The following is a 19,243-nucleotide window of genomic DNA, read 5'->3' as shown; positions in this document are numbered from 1 at the left end:
TGTTTCGCAGGTCTATGTTTCACGAACAGTCAGATACTGCTGCGCGGAGTTGTCCGTGTCTGGCCTACGGAGAATGATAGTCTAGCTGCTCGGTACCGGACGGATCGACATGCCGGGCGCATCATGATGAGGACATAGTCTGAGTGCTCGTCCGGGCTGGCCACGAGGCACTCGCTGTCTCACGCATTTCGTTCCCAGACTGACAGAAAGGAAAGGAAGGAAAGGAAAGGAGAGGGGAAAGAGAAGCAGGATTGCCTGTCCTGGAAAGATCGTTCCACCTGCCCCATCTGCGCAGTGTGATGTCTGCTGCTTGCGTCAAAACACGATTGATACGATTATTACGGTCGATGCGATTAATTCGATTTGTACGGAGAAATACGATAAGCGAGTACGCAGGTGGGCTGGGTACGGATACGCCATCTCAAGTACTCCGTCCAGGTTGCAGCAGGCAATGATTGTCTTCATTGTTCCTTTCCACCTCGACGCCCCACCGTCCGCCCCACCAGTCCACCAACCCGCCCAGCCCGTAAGAGACGCTGCCCGGGGTTCCCTGCTGCCATCTGCCATCTGCCATCTCGCATCTCGCCCGTCCCTGGAGCACACTGCAGTTGACTGGAGCGCACCCTGGTCCATCCCCGTCCTGTTCGCCCCTCCCGGTGGGTCCTGTCTTTTGTGATTGAGCTGGTCGCTGCCATCCCGGACACAAGCTTGCACAGTACTGGCGGGGCTGGCCATCACAATTCTCCTCCTCCTCCTCCTCCTGCTCCTGCTGCTGCTGCTGTGCTGCTCCTCCTTCTGGACCTCCACCCCTCCAATTGCACATCCAGATTACCACCTGCGACGGGCAGACCGACCCGCCGAACAACCGAGTGACCAAACGACCAGCCAACCAAGCGACAGAGGCGCGCCCACGATACTCTGGCTGGGCACACGGCTGTGCGTGCCGTACATGATGGAGACATGGCAGCTCACCCTCCCCCCATAAAGACCTCCCAGGGCCCTCGACACGGCCCGTCCGCCTCTCGCACTGCCCAACATGCCCTCATCCCGCCGCTCACCACCAAGTCGTCCGGCTCGCCCTCGCCCTCGCCCTCGCCTTCACCCTCGAACACGCCCACGCCCCAGCACAACCCACGAGGTAAGCGGTCGCTCTCTTGCTCCCCCGGGTCCACAACCCCTCGGTCTCTGTCTGCTTGTCGCCCGTCCTTCCATCCCTCCTCCATCGGTCCACATGTGAAGAGAACCGCCGCATGCGTGGTGCATAGACGCGCAGGATGCCCCGTCTCTCCCCGTTCCCGGCTCCGTCCTGTGCCCGTTCCCGGACTCACCGCCACGCTCTCTGGCTTCCCATACCCTCCGTTGCCCCCCTTCCACCCCCAGATTTCTTTCACAGTCGCGACCTTCGCATGCTCTCCCCGTAGGATTCGGCCAAGCTGACAGCGCCACAAGAAGCAGGCAACCACGACAGTTCCACACCGACTCCGTCGTCCACCCCGACTCCGACCACCGCCACAACCGTAGTTCCACCCACGCCTGCTTCTGCCGTCACCGCGAGGAAGGCCCCCGACCACATCACTCGGCAAGACACGGCGCCGGCACTTGTGTCCAGGGACAAGGATGCTCACGACAGCGCTGCAAAGCCATCTGCCACGAACATAGCCCAGCCTGCCCCCTCCCCTTCTAGCAACCCCGGCGTCGATCCGCTGTCACAAGTACGTCCTCCAACCTGCTCTCGCCGACATAGGGCGGGCCCTGCGCTTGTGGAGCAACGCGATCCTGCGGGTCTGTCGGGCTGACAACATGTCCGCTTCTAGCACATCTTCCTGCGCACCAATACCGAATCCACTTCTTCCAGGCAACCTCGAACCTGGGGCGTGGCTGCTACAAAGCCAGATGACAGTTCGGAGCCCCTCGAAGCAATCCCGCGCCAAAGCTCAGACCTGAACGGCAGACAAACAGCGCCCTTTGGCGATGTTGCGAAGGACAAGAAGTAGGTGGCCCCGTTCGACCCTACCTGCGGCAGATCATCCTGTCTTGGGGGTGTGGAAAGTTGTGGTTGGCGGGACCTCAAAACCCATCAGCTGCATAGCTTTCGGTGACGATTGTCCACGCGCTGACCGTCTTCGATTTTGTATAGGAAGGGTCCCTCATTTCTCAGTCGGCTCGGAATGCGTACCACGAGAAAGGCAAGGGGTGATGTCGACTCCATACACGACAGCGAGTCCGAGTTCAATGGCGAGTCTCGGATGGACGGCTCAGATGCCCGAGTATTTTCCGACATGGCCGACGCAGGAGGCTTCATCCCTCGCCACAAGGAGCCGCCGAGATACATCCGCATCCGGGCAAACAACAAGAAACACCATGAGCGGGAATTCAACCGCATGTTTCTTGCCCAGGAGCTTGTTGGGACCCATCCATCGCTGAATGGTGACGACGGCGCTCAAGCAGCCTCCAAAGTTCCCGTCGTCACCGTCTCTGTGGCTGGTGCCGGTGGGAGGAGGAGGGAGCGGACGGGCGGTGCGATTTGGGCTACCGAGTTCTCCAAAGATGGGAAATACCTGGCTGCCGCCGGCAAAGACGCGGTCGTCAGGATGTGGGCTGTTATATCAACCCACGAGGAGCGGCGGGCACAGGAGGAGGAGGAGGCTGCGACCTGTCCCGTGGGTGAGCGGCTGTCCACGCCTGTCTTCGTTGAACGCCCGTTCCGTGAGCTCTCGGGCCACGTGAACGAGATCCTCGACCTGAGCTGGAGCAAGAACAACTTCCTCCTCTCGACCAGCATGGACAAGTCGGTGAGGCTTTGGCACACTAGTCGCGACGAGTGCCTCTGCGCATTCAAGCACAAGGACGTGGTGACCAAGGTAGCCTTCCACCCCACAGATGACCGTTTCTTCCTCGCAGGGAGCCTGGACATGACGCTGCGCCTGTGGAGCATACCCGACAAGACCGTCGCCTACAGCGTGCGCCTGCCAGACCTCATCACCGCCGTTGCATTCACCCCTGACGGAAAGTTGGCCATCGCGGGCCTCTTGAACGGGCTGTGCATGGTCTACGACACGGAGGGTCTCAAGTTCCACAGCCAGATACATGCCAAGAGCTCGCGGGGCAAGAACTCCAAGGGGAGCAAGATCACCGGGATACAGACCATGGCGATGCCTCTCACCTCGGGCGGTTCGGGTGGTACGGAGCCTGGTGAGGTCAAGATCATGATATCGACCAACGACTCGAGAATCCGGATCTACAACTTGAAGGACGGCAGCCTGGATGTCAAGTTCAAAGGCCACGAGAACGCCTGCACGCAGATCAGCGCCAGCTTCAGTGATGATGCACAATACGTCATCAGCGGGAGCGAGAACAGGAAGACGTTCATTTGGAAGGTGGGCGCGGCAGCCGCCGGTGATTCCAACAAACAGCCGAGCGAAAGCTTTGATGCCCACGGCGATATCGTGACCACAGCGCTTTTTGCCCCCGTCAAGACCAGGCAACTCCTGAGTGAGTCTGGGGACCCGATCTACGACCTATGCAATCCGCCACCGGTCACACTCATGCCTTCGGACGAGACCGCCGCGACGTCGTCCCAGGCTGCCCCGTCTGAAGCCGACAGCCAGGACAAGGCACAGGACCCGGACATTTCGCTGTCGACGCCAGGCTTGGTCAAGAAGATCGAGTACTCACCTGCTTACCTCGCGCGCAAGTCTCACAACGGCGGCAACATTATTGTGACATCGGACGACCAAGGCATCATCAAGGTCTTTCGACAGGACTGTGCCTTTTCAAAACGACGTCACGAGAGTTGGGAGACCGGAAGCACCTTCTCCAGGAAACCAGGCGGTGCCCTTGGCCCAGGGGTAGTCCGCTCATCCAGTATCAGGACCAGGACGAGCGCTGGTAGCGCTGCGCACTCACGGCGCGGTAGTCTGAGCACCGGGGCGGGGCAGCCTGGAGCGCTTCCGCCGGGCATCGCGTGGGGCGCACCGGGGACGCCGAAGCTGTCGTCGGACATGATCCTAAGCTGGCGCCAAGATATCGAGGGCGGCGGCGGCAGGCCCCAGTCGATCGCTGGAAGCATCGGAACGCCCGTGCGGAGCGAGAGAAGCATATCCCCTGGGAAGGACGCGCGCCAAGCGGCAAGCGGGAGCCGGGCAAATCTAGCCGCAGATGCCCGGAAGCAGCAGTACGCGATGGCCTCTCCGCGGATCCCTGCGGGTGCCAATGACCCACCCGGCAGCCCCACGAACAGTGTGGCAAGCGGTCGGCTGCGACCAAAGACGGCCAGTGCTGCCGACACAAAGTTGACCTCCGGTTCCTCGCCCTTACACCCTACAAACGAAGAGGGCACGGAGGCGGATGACAACCAACGTCGGCAGGAGCCCCCGCAGGGCAAGCCCCGGCCGTCAACAGCCAGAGACCGCAAGGGTTCCAAAAAGGCCGAGGATGCGCCAACGCCTCCGCCGGTGCCGTCGTTCAGCTTTAGGTCCGCTGAAGACGGACCGGAAGAGCTACGGCTCGACCCAGCCGGGGCAAGCTACGGTTTCTGGAATCTGAACCGCTGGAAGGGCCTGGCTGGTCTTAGAGGGTCCAACGGGGATGGGAAGTCCAGTGCGGGGGCTAAGGGCCACCAGAGGACTGCCAGTGATGCTGTAGATCGCGAGGCCGTCTCTGAGGGACCCCGAGCGTCGAGGTCCTCAACGATGCCCCTCTCACCGGCCGGCGAAAACAGACCTCCAGTCCCCGGGTTCGAGCGGCGGCCGGCTGACGTGCAGCGTGGGGCTTCACATCTGAGCACCATGACGACCCACGAAGAGAACCGCCTCGCCCCGGCTGATTCGGTCATCAGCAAGCTCAGCTCGGAGCTGACGAGTGACAGCGACGCCGGCCGCCGGAGCAGTGAGGATGGGGACGATGTTCCGTGTCGAAAGTGTGGGGCAAAGAAGTTCAGGCCCAAAAAAATCCAGGGCCGTCAGCGACTCGTCTGTGGGCGTTGTGGGAGCGTGGTGTATGATGAGAGCAAGTGAGAAAGGGCGGTTGTCTTGGATACTTTCCTGGATCTCAGCCTGGCTGTCGCAGCCATCACTTGTCTGTTTTGGATTTGATTGTTTTGGTTTCGTTTTGGTTTGGTTTAGCCCGGTTTGGTTTTGGTCTCATGGGCTGAGCTATTCATGGGAGGGCCGCATTCTATACAAGCATTGGAGTTGGGCTCAAGTGTATCGGGACATTATCACTCGCATGCAGATGTTGACGGGGGCGCCTTGTTTTGAGATACCAAAGAATCAATTGTTGACGTTGTGTGACGTGCTAGGAGCAGGCAACGAGTGCTGTTGAGACTGCGAGGTCGCCCCAAGACAACCAAGATGCAGGCAATGCCGCGGCGGTCCACCGCAGTCGATACATGGCCGACCTGGTCCGGCCCGGCTGGCGAGCCGGTGTCATACCCGAGGCTCCGGAGCCGGACGGCGGCCGCTCCGCACCCGAGTCTCGTCTGCCGAAAGATCGAGGATCGCAGCGCGGGATCTGAAACATTCTTGGAGTCACTATTCCGCCAGTCACATTTGCCTTTGCAGCCACTGCAACACCAAGCCTTTGGCCGGCGGTACCAACTTCAGTCCAGTTGGGACACATGATGACGGCTAGTCCGCCTGGTCCCTCGTTGCCACCCAAACCACCCCACACCTCCCTTCACCTCTCTCACTCACACTCACACACACACACAGGCCCCTGTCCTTCCGCCTCTTGTGACGAGTGGTTCCATGGCAGTCTTCCTACCTGGCTAGGTCCCGCCTTCCCATCCCCCATGTTGCCCGCGGCGCTTAGCTGAACCTAAACCTATACCAGGAACACTAGGGCGCCCATGTCTGGATCGTTGCTTCGGCGCCCCCAACGGAGGCCACACCCGTCACGGACGAACTTCAGTTCGAGAAACCTGTCTGCCCAATGCCTCGTCCCCGTACTATTGGTGGTTCTGCACTCAGGTCGACAGGGGCCGCGGCCTGGCCGCCTTGTAGCCAGGGTCCCGGCCACGGATCCCGCGCTCACGGCCGGCGATGTCACCGGGGGCATTGGGGGCCGGGAACATATCCAGATGGGGATTTCGATCGAGACGGCAGGTCTGAGGCAGCTGGATCAAGTAAGTTCATTGCAAACACAAGCCTCCTTGGGTGACGCAACTCCTGGGGGCGGAATACTGTGTCGGACCCCCTCCCCGCCATCGGCCATGGTCTGAGCCAAGCTGCTCGTGTGGACTTTATCCACCAGGCTGTCAGACATATCGTCAACGGGACCAGACATACTGGCTCTCGATCGCTCTCCGGGCTCCCTTTGTCCGGCTTCTCCTGCGAGCGCGGCTTTCTCCTGGGGCTGGGTGACGTGAACGTGCTGGGCTCATCAAGTGACGACTGAGCCAGCGCCTCGCCTAATCCACTTTTTTAACCTCGTCTGAACGGCACCATGTCGGTCAATATGCCTTGGGGGAGGACCCTGTACGGGGTATGGTGCTCGACAGCAAGATTCCAACCCGGGCGTCTCGCTGACGGCCCCTGACTGACAAGGTCCACGGCAGTTGCGAGAGGGGCCAACGCGGCGGGAGCAAGCTCACTGTTGGCTCGATCAGCGACGTCGAGGTTGGTTCTGCCCATCACTCGGGCGAGACGCTGGTGACGATCCTTCGTCGACACGGTTCATGCCACTAGACAGGGCATCATCCATGGCAGATGGCCCGCTCTGGAGGCCGGCTCGAGCTGGCCTGGTCCCAGGATATCGTTGAGCCTGCCCCTGCGCTCAACTCTGTGTGAGCGCTTGTGGCCCAGGAGGAAAATCCGCGATATCAGCGGGGTGTTTGAGCGTCTCTGGCAAGGAATCAACCAAAGGGCCTTGGTGTCCTCGAGTATATATAGCTCTTGAGCAGCGGCGACTCTGTCATTCTCTTGACGAGTTCGCCAGCCTGACTTTAGCATTATCGCTTCTACCTGTACTTGTGCCCTTCTCCTGTCGAGATCTATTCGAGTGTCCATGATGAGTATGCCAGCCGTGCCCCATGCCTCCCTCCAGTTCGGCATCGAGATCGAATTACTCCTGGGCGGCCGCAAGAAAGCACACTCATCCTGGAAAAGCCTCGCCAACGAACTGAGCAGACGCCTAGCAGCCGCTGGTATCTCCAATCACATCAACGATGGGGTTGACAAGGCCGTCGAGCACTATCGCGAGTACTCGATCGTGCGCGAGGTCACTATCCCGAATCAGCTCGCAAAGGGCCTGTGTACGATATCTTCTCCCCTGCCCATCACTGGCCCCACTGTCCACTGAAGATTGCTGACCAGGAGTACTTACACGCATGATTAGGGGGGATAGAGCTCGTCTCACCTGTCTATCCAGCCTCTTGGCACTGGGCAGCCGATATGGAGCTGATCTTCTCGACCATCAGGCACTACTTCGTCATGGCACCCAGCCCGCACTGCAGCACACACATCCACGTCTCGGCGACGCCCGTGTCCTTGTCGCCCGCCGAGCTTTCTGCGCTGGCCAAGGCTGCCCTGTACTTTGAACCGGCCCTCGACCAGCTCGTCCCAGCCGACAGGCGCGTCGACGGCATACTGGTGTCAGAGCAACCGGGCCAGCGTGGCCCTGCGGTCTCTGAGCCTGCCGGACTGCCTGGTCATGGTGGACGCCACGCTGGACCTGCCGGGCCTGGTCGGGAGCATGAACCTCTTCCCCGCGACGTCGACATATGGGAGAGCACACGGCAAGAAGCACGACTTTGTCCGGGGAAAGGTGTACAAGTGGGACTTCTCGAGGATGCTGCCTCGGTCATCCTCTTCCAAGAGCAGCGCCACGAGCCTGGCCCAGGGCACGGTGGAATTTCGCCAGCCTCCGGGGAGCCGGTCTGCCGAGGACGCCAAAGGCTGGATCACCCTGGTGTTGGCCCTCGTGGCGGGTGCTACCAGGACGACGTCCTGGGCACCTCTGGGTGCTGCAGGGTCAGAAGGGGCCACGATCGGGGAGCTATGGGCGCTGATTGTGACTGGCGCCTCTATGCTAGGCTGGGACGGGGTAGGCGATGCAGCTGCTATCTTTTCCAAGAGGACCGTGTAAGGTGGGCTGTATCTGACATGTGTCATTTGGGAACTTCATGAATTATTCTTTGCCGAGTGCAAGATTCACTGCTGGTCCCAAACGGTGCAACGGATCAGTTGTGATGACGTGTGGCGCACATGGTGGTTCCTTGCTCGGCTCCTATTCAGACTGTTACTACCATGCCGGTTGACAATTACGTGCACTTTATTTACCCTATCAGCTACGGCTTGCGTCTTGCATCGCTGCATTCTGGATGTGTGGACCCGTGCTACTGCGTCTTTAGCAACGCATCTAGAGCAGCGACGAAGCTTCAATCCTTAATTATGTAGCACATTGCCAGCCTACCTAGGCATCTGATACATGGCCGGCATCGTCCGACAGCTGTGGGCCGAAATAACTTTCACATGGGCTAACTATGTATCCATGTCCATCAAACTGTACATGTGAGCGCATTAGGGAGAGTGAGAAGTCCCTGTGTCTAGATACACTGCCCATGTTTTAAAGAGGATGGATGGACACGGGGTGTTGATGATTCGCGCCGTCGTCACTAGGCCGAAGTAGAAGACGTTGACATTGGAGGTCTTGTCCATACGACAGCGCCTTGCGTGTAGTGTAGGACAAGGGCTTTCTTGTCCTCGCACTTTGTCGGTGCAAAAGTCATTCCCCGGGTGACGTTGCATACACAAGTGCATCAATTCCGCACCTCCACATAGTTCTGGCACTCCATCCACTCTTTTGTCAGCGCCCCTTGGAGGTTCCATGTTGTGATAAAACATGGGTAGCCTTCAACCGCAACACCAACAGAGTTTGTAGTCTGCTTGCATGTACGGTACCTGGATGACCGTTTGGACTAACTAGACAGTGCCAACCAGACCTGAACCCGCCGGTCAACCAACGGTGAGGACCATGCTCCATGTTTACACCGACAAAGCTGACCCACTGCTTGTCTTTCGCTAGATGTGCTAGCACGGAAAGGACCGGACGTGTTCAGCAAATGCAGAACAAGGGTCATCATACCAAGAAGGCGCTGGTGCGGCGAGTATGAGCATTCCTGGAAGACAGGCGAATGGACGGAACTGGCTGCAAGTTAATCGAGGAACGCCCATGTGTATGCAGCGCAGCGCAGCGCAGCGCAGATATCGGCAGCACGGCACCATGCGATCTGTCCCGTCTGCAGCAAGAGGAGAGACCGCCCGGTGACGTTCCTATCGTGGAGGATTCTCGGTTGTCGGCCGCGGAGTCTCTTTGCAGGCCAATGTCCGTCTGGCCCAGGGCCCCAGGCTGCCGCCAGTCGCGGATGGCAGTGAGTGGGAGAGCTGTACTGCGGTGCTGCATGAGTGCTCCACCCCGCGCAATGCGTTCCTGCAACTTCGCATGCGTCCACTCAGCCAACGGGCACACACGGCTGCGGTAGCCGACAATGTAAATGACAGGTCGGAGGCTCCTCCTAGACTACCTAGGTACCAAGCATTCTACCGCGGTACGTTGTAGCCTGTCTGCAAGCCGCGCGTGGTCGATCAAGAGCTTGCTTGCCGTGTTCCTTGCACTTCCAAGAAATTGGACGCCGGCATGCCACAGGCCACACTCGGCACCCGCTGCCGCATGTAGATGGATCTACAGTAGGTTATCTGCTCTGCCGGCTGCTGTATCAGTATCATCTGCCCATCAGGCACACATGTATGCACGCGTTGTGGGTTCATGGCCTGTGTTCCTTGCTCTGCCATGTGTGTTGTCGTTTCGACGGAACCACACGTATGAGGTGCACTCACTGACTGACCAGTTGACTTGACTGCACTGCCGACCAGACTGCACACTGCCATCCATCTACACCACACCACCAGAATGACCAGGCCCACCACACATCATATAGTACAATATGTAGATTCTGTAGCTAAGCAGGTGCCGCGTGGGCCCCTGAGACGTCATCCCGTTTCTGCAGGTGGGCCTGCCGATCCGTAATGGCCGCCTCACAGCGCAGGATGTTGTATTCTTTACGAAACATTGTGCGCGTTTGGCGACGAGGCGGAGCCCCGAAGTAGTCCCGTCCCGCTGGCTCGCTGGCTCGCTGGCTGGCTGGCTGGCTGGCTGGCTGGCTGGCTGACTGCTGACTGCTGTGTTTCAAATCTCAACATTTACAGGATGGGATGGCATGGGATGGCGTGGGGTGGGATGGGCAGCATGGAGCCGTGTTCTGGGCCCGTGCCGGATCGATCAGATACTGTTGTTGTAGGCAACTGCATGTTGCCCATCCTCTGATCATCTGCATTGTGAAGTCTGCTACCCCATACCCTCTCTGCAACGGTAGCCCAATGTCCTGTACATGCTTGCAACAAAAAAAAACTCGGATCTACATTCAAAGACAGGTGGCCCGTGTCCTGCGCAGAAACAGACCACATTTTACCAACAGTTGGGCAGTACATGCAGCCGGGGCTCGCGAACTGCATGCATGCAAGTCAATATGCATGACGGACCAAGGATACTATGTACTGTACGGATACTAAAGCACTATCATGTGTGGTCAGCCTGCCAGCCAAGGGAGCCGGACCGAAGCTGGGGGGGTTGGTTGGCGCCGGGTCTGGCTTCCCCAATCGCCTTCCAAGTCGCCTCGTTGCTCCCACGGCTCCCTCTTCCCTTTTTTGTCCGCCGAGTTCTGGGACGCAAAGCCTACATAGCACCGCGCCGTCGGTTACGCCGGAGTCTCGGCGTGGGCACCCCAACCGCTTGGCCGAGCCTTTGGCCGTGCCTCCATGGGCCCTCCTTGCCAGGCCCGCCCACGCACGGCGGGGGCTCCAGCTCTTGGCCGAGAGCCTGTGTGGGCCTCGCATGGGTCTTCTGATGTCACTGGCACTGCGCCTGAGGTGGCATTGGACGCGCAAAAGTGGTCCCGGTGAGGGCCCCCAGAGATCCTCCCCGTACATGCCCAGCATCTGACTCGCCAGATTTCGCCAGTGACAAGCAGGCACGACCAGCCAAGTATCTATCTCTATCTATTTTCCCGACTCCTCGGATCGATGCGCAGCTGGACAAGACGAGTACTGTACATCCATCGTTGTATACGTGGATGGGGGGGGGGGGGGGGGACGAGGTAGGAGGAGGAGGAGAGTGATCTGATAATGCATGTAAGGCAGGGCAGGGCAGGGCAGGACTATGTACCGAGGGGTCTTGCACATTTGTGCACGCGACCATCCCGGTAGCCATTGAAATTTTTTTTTTTTTTTTTTTTTTTCACTCTCTCTCTCTCTCTTATCGCCCTGCACCTGCCCTCCCCCCTTCCCTGGTCTCCAGTGTGGGTTTTGAGACCCTCGCCCCCCGATCTATCGTGTACAGTACTTTCGATCTACCATGTCGAAAGTATACAAGTTTGTACGTACGTATCTGGTCTACTTGGGTCAGGAGTGGCAAGCAGATCCGTCCACCTCTTCCTGCATGCCCATGCCCCATGCCATGCTCATTTCATATCCGGCTTCTGGATTCGCAGTGCACTTGTTTTCAGTCTTTCTTTAGTTCCTCGACTCCCCAGAAATAGGACCTTGGCGAACTCGTCCTCCTCACCTCTTTCTTCACTTACCCCTTCGCTCCATCCGTCCATCCTCCTCCTCCTCCTCCTCCTCCTCCTCCTCCTCCTCTTCTCACCCCCTCTTACTCCATTCTCTCTTGGCCCTTATCCGGATCATCGTCTCGCCATCACTGGCTCGCCCTCGCCCTCGCCCTCGCCCTCTCTGCATCTGACGATAAACACCATCCATCCATCATGGCTGGTGTCGTGCCCCAGGACCATGGCGCCCGCCACCGCGGCGGCGACCACGAGGCCAAGGTGGGCGTCACGACCAAGAGCAGCCTCGACGGCCACAGCGGCAGCGGCGACCTGGCCTCGGCCGACCAGCTCCTCGAGTCGCTCGGATACGCCCCGGAGATGACGCGCAACCGGTCGACGCTGCAGGTGGCCTTCATGTCGTTTGTGCTGGCCGCCATCCCCTACGGACTCTCGACGACCATGTACTACCCGCTGGCCGGCGGTGGGCCGGCCAATGTCATCTGGGGCTGGCTCGCCGTGTCGTGCATCATCCTGTGCGTGGCCGCGTCCCTGGGCGAGATCACCAGCGTCTACCCGACCGCCGGCGGCGTCTACTACCAGACCTTTATGCTCTCGCCGCCCCGGTGGAGGCGCGTGGCCAGCTGGGTCTGTGGCTGGCTGTACGTCGTCGGCAACGTGACCATCACCCTCGCCGTCAACTTTGGCACCGCCCAGTTCCTGGTCGCCTGCATCGGCGTGTTCGAGAACGCGGCCGGCGAGAGCGTCTTCCCCGGCGAGACGTACCAGGTCTTCCTCATCTTCCTGGCCATCACGCTGCTGTGCAACGCCGTCTCGGCCCTGGGCGACAAGTGGCTGCCGTGGCTCGACACTGCCGCCATCTTCTGGACGTTTGCCGGCCTCGTCTCCATCGTCGTCTGCATCCTTGCCATCGCAAAGAACGGCCGCCACTCGGCCGAGTACGTCTTCACCACCTTCGAGCCGCGCTCCGGCTGGGTGCCCGGCTGGTCCTTCTGTGTCGGTCTCCTGCAGGCCGCATACACCACCTCTTCGACGGGCATGATCATCTCGTACGTCGCTGTGATTCTGACAGACCCCCACGCCTGACGCTTGACGCCTCTTTTGCTAACAGACGACCCACACACACAGCATGTGCGAGGAGGTGCGGGCACCCGCCACCCAGGTCCCCAAGGCCATGGTCTCGACCGTCGTGCTCAACACTTTTGCCGGCCTGTTGACCCTCATCCCCCTGATGTTTGTCATCCCGAACATCGACGACCTCGTGGCCCTCGCCTCGGGCCAGCCGGTCCCGTCCATCATCAAGTCCGCCATCGGCTCCCCAGGTGGTTCCTTTGGCCTGCTCATCCCCCTGATTGTGCTCGCTCTCAACTGCGGCATCGGCTGCACGACAGCCGCGTCCCGGTGCATCTGGGCGTTCGCCAGGGACGGCGCCATTCCCGGGTCCCATCTGTGGAAGACGGTCGACAGGAAGCTGGGCGTGCCCTTCAACGCCATGATGCTGTCCATGGTCGTCCAGATCGTCCTCGGCCTCATCTACTTTGGCTCGACCGCCGCCTTCAACGCCTTCTCCGGCGTTGGCGTCATCTGCCTCACGACGAGTTACGCCATGCCCATCGCCGTCAGCCTCCTGAACAAGAGGGAGGCCGTCAAGGGTGCGAGCTTCCACCTTGGTGCCCTGGGCCATGTCTGCAACTGCGTCGCGCTCGGTATGTCTTTCTCATTCTGCCTGCCGCCCTGACGGCTCTCGTCCTGTCTGCCTGCCTGTCTGTGTCTGCTCCCCTTGTGCCGCCCCGGTCCCTGGGTGTGCCTGCGGCCGGGGTATATGTGTCCCTGAGCAGCGCCCCCCCGTGTGCGGACATCCATGTGTGCTTGCTGTGTTTGTTGTTGTTGTTGTTGTTGTTGTTGTGCTGACTTGGTGGTGACTGCGTGAAGCCTGGTCACTTCTAGCCATTCCGCTGTTCTGCATGCCGACCACCGTGCCCGTCATGGCTGCCACCATGAACTATGCGTCTGTCGTCTTCTTCACCTTCACCATGATCTCGACACTCTGGTACTTCGTCTGGGGCCACGCCAACTATGCCGGACCACCAACGTAGGCGGGACTCGTCTTCATTCTTTTTCTTCGCCTGGCCGCTCCAGCGCCGTGCTGCCTCCCCCTCCGATCGAGATCATTGACGTCCACCGACGTGACTTGCTGAGTCTGCTGTGATGAAGTGTTGGCTTTGCGTGTGATTGTGAGAAAAGCCGTGACCAAATCACTTGCCCGGGCCCCCAGATATCGACAAACCCCCCCCCCCCGGCCGGACCACCCCACGACCACCTCCGCCCGGACTGAGACGAATCTGAACCGCCCGGAACCTGCTCGCCGCCTTAACTGCCTGCCTTTGCCGGACACCGACCCCCGACTGTTGCCGGACCAATCGCCCCTTCGAGGACCCAAATGCCTACTTCGCACGTCTGACTATATGAGCTTCGACAATTGCACTCATCGATACATTACCAGCTGAAAGGCCAATCTACAATGTAGGCGAACGTTCCTGAGATGCAACAACACCTTGCCGGGACCAGGAAGGAAGCCTCTGCTCCGCAAGGACCAAGTCGTGATTTTGCTGGGATGAAGGAATGACTCTGCTTGTTAGATTAGATGAGATGAGATGACCCGGGGGAAATGCATCAAAAAGAAGACATACAAAATTAGAAAAATATATAGAAAAGCAATCAATGCCAGGCAGCCCGCTGTGTCAACACGCGGCCCTCCATTTATCTCCCTTCCCTGGACATGAGAGACGAGTGCTCCGCGTGCAGCACCAATCGCTCCCAGCCCTCTCGCAACCCGCTTGCTCACGCTTGTACTGGCCAGGTTTGATGGTTGGTATCCCTAAAGACTATGGTTTAAAGTGACTCGGCCTGCTTCATCAGTGCTTCACATGCAGCCATCAACTGGTCCTCGGAGAGGCGGGCAGTGCCACCGATACTGGTAGAGCTGAGGCCAATCTGTACTTTTTAAATATATCTTTTGACATCGACGGCTTGGTAATTCCCGGGGGTCGCATCTTGCCAGGGAGAATTCCAGCGGTCCAAGTGGCCGCCCGAGGGCGGTTTCGAACAGAACCGCAATGAAAACATGATGCTGATGAATCCTACCGCGTAGCCCACGTCGATGGCACCCCTGGGCAAGCCGGTCATACGGATATTTCACCACAGCATCTGTGATGGATCAAGCTGAATGACGCTTAGACCAGCACAGGACGAGCGAAACTCGCCACCCCATGCCTACGATGAACCCCATTCATCATCTCGAGAGTTGGGGCGAGAAAAAAGTATGCCCAGACGGAAAATTGTCCAGATCCTTCCCGAGACAGCAGATTGGCAATCGGACAGGCGGCCAGAGCCTCACTCATATTGCGCCGAAGGCTGGGGCAGCCCCTGAAAAAGAGGTCCAACGTACTTCCTGCCTTGTTTTATGATCTCTACCGATTTCTTCTCATTTACACGCACGCCTGCTCCCAAACCCCGTCGAGTAATCTGGGCGGACGCTGGCTGGGAGGCGCCCATTGGAGACATTGCTATTCAGCAATGGCTGAAGCCTATCAGAGTTCGCAAGTTCATGCTCTTGCAAAAGCCGCCACAGTACATACTTACTTGACCGCTCTGCGATGTTCCCCAACACGTCAACCTGCCACAGGGCTCATGGATATACACCCAGGTATATTCAGGCGCCGCTCCGCATCAATCTGCCCTACCAACAATCTGACCCCAGATGAATCCGTGTCCCTGGGGCCGAGACGCGCAAGGGGGCCGTGTCAGATCTACTGTCCAAGCAGGCTAATCGTATTCAAGAGCTCTCCGTCCCCACGGGAAGCCCAATAAAAGCAAAAGTAGGTGTTTGTATGGAGACATGGAGGTAGCCAAGATACCTATATGATCGTGGATGCTGGTCTAAATTTGACAAGGTTCCACATTGACCGTAAAGGCGACAAGAGTTTATTACAATGCCCACCATACTGCTGGGCCCAACTTCGCGGCAACCAAAAAAGTTCACCTCAGCCTCTGTGCAGGAGGACTGATATTCGCCATTGGTGGCCTTGACTGGTGCTGGACGTTGGATAATAACACATCAGGTTCCATTCGTAGAACCAAGATTCTTCTAATCCTCCAATACTAGAAAATAAAGCCATTTTGTGAGATAAAACTACTGCAATTCATGAGCCATTGCTAAGCTTTCTCCTTTTTGAGTTTTGTCTGCAAATGCCGTGTGAGACCCGACTAGTCTAGTTGAACGCTAACTAGAGCAGCGGATCTAGAGCTGGACACGCACAGAATACGATGGGCACGAGAGAACTGATCCATCCTCTCACCATTCATGGGCCGTGAGCACGTTTTGAGCAAATTTTGGGTCGCCCAGATGAGGCTTGCAGCTGCCAAGGCACCGGATGTCGGGCTCGAATGACAGTCAGTCAGCTTGCCCAAAGACTGCCACAGCATTTTCGAGGCTTGTATTCCACTGTTCAGCTAATCAAGTCTTACGTGCTGCTGTTATCCCAAAGAAAATGGTGGTTGCAAGATATTAGTCCTAACCGTCAAGAGGTATCATCTGCTCGACTGGAGCTGGGGATATGAAGAGGTCCAAGTACATAGTCTTCTCGCTACGGGATGGTGTTCGTGCTCATGCACGCCAAGTCGACCAGAAAGTGGAAACAAGCCAGACAAATATATCATCCGACGGGTCAGGGCCTGCGGTGAGATCCCAAGACATGGTGATTAGGCCATGAAAGGGTCTCATGGAGGCTTTCGGATCCTAGTGCTCCACTGAGGTGAGTTGAGACGGAGGTCTAATGTGGCCACTCTCGGCTGGAAAATCCAATAAGTAGACGGACTGCAGAGCCCAAGTATTGGTTCCATCACAAAACGCCTTGTAATTCGACCGACACTCCGTCAGTTCACAACCATCGCCTCTTCTCCGAGCTGTACTCGACCTCACATTGGCAAGATGCACTCAACACAGGTCGCCTTCGTCATTGCCAACCTGTACACCCGCCCACTGCTGGCAGACGGGAGAGGGCTCATCGGATGGGGCAAGACCATGTACCACCCCACGTGTGCATTTGCTTGCCGTGGAGTCGTCAAAGGCTGTTCCCTTATGTGCACACCAGGCCATGACGGCGAAGTTTTTGGAATGGGACATTCGACCACGACAACACCACCCGATTGCTACACGAGCGACCCGGCCTTCCTGCGCACCATGGCACTCTGCCTGGACACCTACTGCCCATTGACGGATAACCCCACAGTGAGCCTGCTAGAAGACTTCTGGAGCTCTCACCTTGCAACCGGAACAGTGGGGGACTACCAGTGGCAGCCCAGTGTATCATACGTGAATGCAGTTGCGGCAGCACGGAAGGACGAGGCTCGCGCTGGGAATGGCAATGGGAATACCATCTGCGATACGAAGGAAGCACACGCAGCAAAGTGATCACCAAATGGTCAGAAAACATGATCATGAGGAGTCCGGTGAATCTGTCACTCTGAGGCTAGGCACGCACAGTGCGCTGCCAACTATAAAACCCAAACAGCATCTGAATGTCACGAGCTTCATTGCCGAAGCTGACTGGCAGAAGCAGTACAACGGAATGATGTCGTTGGAGATCAACGAAACAGGTCATTCCACGTATACGTGGGTGCCAGCTTGTCCACTACGTGTTGGCATAGTTGAATGCAATCTGCTAACAGTTCCCAGCATTACAGTCATGCTCGTTGGGCTCTTCCTCCCTGTGGTTCTCTCGCTCGTTCAATTCATCCCTGGCCTGAGCCAAACCCCAGCTTGGGCGTCACTGAATTCCATGCTGATCCACCCTGCTGTCTGGGGGAGGATGCACCGCGAACCAGTCGCAATCAAGGCTGGCGGTGGAATCGTTCCAACGCGAGGCCAGTCGCTTTACATTTCGACCATCAGCTTTCTGAACATCGTCTTCCTCTTGGCGCCGTATCACATGATTCAACCGCAAAGTAGTTTCGCCTCGAGGGAAGAGCAGGAGCAGAGCATCATCGGCAACCGGGCAGGCGTTATGGCACTGGGAAACATGATCGTTCTCTTCGTCTTCTCCGCGAGGAACAATGTGCTGCTCTGGGTGACCGATTGGAGCCACGGCACATACCTACTACTTCACCGCTGGCTTGGCTACTGGACCATCATCCACACGGTCGTCCACTCGATTATGCTCCTCGAGTACTATAAGAAGTACGGGGACTACGCCATGGAGCAGGCCAGGCCGTATTGGATCTGGGGAATCGTGGGTACGGTTGCAGTCGTGGCCATCTGGCCAGCGTCGCTACCAATCGCCCGGCAGAAATTCTACGAGGCTTTCCTCGCCCTACACCACCTACTTGTCGTTCTCTTCCTGGTGGGGTTCTATTACCATATCTGGTACTGCTATACCTACAACTGGGGCTATGAGATCTGGGCCTTCATCGCAATCGCAATCTGGGCCATCGATCGACTGTGGCGCATTGCCCGCATGGTCCTGCAAGGCGTTCGTACGGCTGTCGTGGCTCCCTTACAGGGAACTGACGGCGAGTACCTCCGCATCGAGATCAAAGGTGTTCACGCACATGGCGTTGTGTATCTCTGCTTTCCAACACTCAGCTGGATGTTCTGGGAGAACCATCCTTTTTTCCGTCGCCTCCTCCATGGCCGCCGGCCATGTTCAGGCACAACCCAATGTCATCATGAAGCCTGCCATTCCGGATCCCGAGAAGTCTGTTCCCGGGCCGAATGGAAAACTACTCGTGTCGTCCACGGATGCAACAACAGCCGTCTCTGCCATACTTCGAGCAGAAAAGCGCCAGTCAGTTTCGAAACCAACAACATTCATTGCCCGGAGCCTTACGGGCGTGACGGTGAGGCTTGCAGCTCGTGTGGCCGCCAGTGGAAGCCTGCTTCGGATACCCGTTTTGCTAGATGGATCGTACCACTCTAATGTCACAGCAGGATTACCAGACTGCTCCTCTCTAATCTGTATTGCTGGCGTGGTTGGCGTCACAGGTGTCTTGCCTGTGCTGCGTTCCTTTCGCGTGCCACAGCGAGCTCGGCTGATCTGGGGTGTCCGCAAACAGGGCCTCGTGGAGGGAATGGCGCCTGAAATGTCCCAACTGTCCAAGAACATCAGTGTGAGCATCTTTGTGGGGAAGCGAATGGGCATCGCCGCTGTACTTGGCGAAGGGCTGGCAGGGGAGGGCGAAAAGGGACCAGCAGGCATTGTTGTATGCGGACCTCCTGGCATGGCCGACGAGGCAAGGGCAAGAATATCGGAGCTTGGAAGGAGTGGAGCATGTAGGAAATCCTTTGTGTTTGTGGACGAGGCTTTTAGCTGGTGATGGATGGCGGCCGTTGGAGACGGGTTACACCTTGTCAGATGTAAACCCAAGAGTCACTAATTACGCAAATAAGAATTCCTGTCGGGAGAGATATATGATGACTCACTCCGCTGAGAATACACGATGCTATTCCTGATATATAACCAATCCTCTGCGATGACCCCACGTAATAATGCTACTTGTCTCGGTAATTTTGCGTATGCTCCTTGCTCACTATCTAGTTACTTGGAAATGTACTGTCGACGGGCC

The 19,243-nt window shown here is 58.0% G+C and overlaps 4 protein-coding genes across 4 annotated transcripts; all 4 read left to right on the top strand.

Moving 5' to 3' along the window:
- Positions 1 to 451: 451 nt before the first annotated feature.
- INS49_007489 (uncharacterized protein) lies at positions 452 to 5,515 on the top strand (the record flags this gene model as incomplete). The annotated part of the gene is made up of 6 exons (XM_043168252.1): positions 452 to 526; positions 988 to 1,138; positions 1,450 to 1,712; positions 1,815 to 1,990; positions 2,138 to 4,904; positions 5,300 to 5,515. The coding sequence occupies 6 exons, from the start codon at positions 452 to 454 to the stop codon at positions 5,513 to 5,515; spliced, it is 3,648 nt and encodes a 1,215-aa protein (XP_043016838.1).
- A 1,493-nt stretch (positions 5,516 to 7,008) lies between these two features.
- On the top strand, positions 7,009 to 8,085 carry INS49_007488 (uncharacterized protein; the record flags this gene model as incomplete). Its single annotated transcript, XM_043168251.1, has 3 exons — positions 7,009 to 7,252; positions 7,336 to 7,574; positions 7,597 to 8,085. The coding sequence occupies 3 exons, from the start codon at positions 7,009 to 7,011 to the stop codon at positions 8,083 to 8,085; spliced, it is 972 nt and encodes a 323-aa protein (XP_043016837.1).
- Positions 8,086 to 11,818: 3,733 nt separating this feature from the next.
- Positions 11,819 to 13,716, top strand: INS49_007487 (uncharacterized protein; the record flags this gene model as incomplete). Its single annotated transcript, XM_043168250.1, has 3 exons — positions 11,819 to 12,669; positions 12,749 to 13,326; positions 13,553 to 13,716. 3 exons carry the CDS (start codon positions 11,819 to 11,821, stop codon positions 13,714 to 13,716), a joined length of 1,593 nt encoding a protein of 530 aa, XP_043016836.1.
- A 2,894-nt stretch (positions 13,717 to 16,610) lies between these two features.
- Positions 16,611 to 18,994, top strand: INS49_007486 (uncharacterized protein; the record flags this gene model as incomplete). The annotated part of the gene is made up of 4 exons (XM_043168249.1): positions 16,611 to 17,089; positions 17,166 to 17,294; positions 17,358 to 18,217; positions 18,264 to 18,994. The coding sequence occupies 4 exons, from the start codon at positions 16,611 to 16,613 to the stop codon at positions 18,992 to 18,994; spliced, it is 2,199 nt and encodes a 732-aa protein (XP_043016835.1).
- Between the last annotated feature and the right edge of the window lie 249 nt (positions 18,995 to 19,243).

The sequence above is a fragment of the Diaporthe citri genome (genome assembly GCF_014595645.1).
Source record: "Diaporthe citri strain NFHF-8-4 chromosome Unknown scaffold_21, whole genome shotgun sequence".
In the NCBI taxonomy this organism is placed as follows: Eukaryota; Fungi; Ascomycota; class Sordariomycetes; order Diaporthales; family Diaporthaceae; genus Diaporthe; species Diaporthe citri.
The sequence above is the reverse complement of the archived record's forward strand: the minus strand, read 5'-3'. Positions and strand labels throughout refer to the sequence as shown.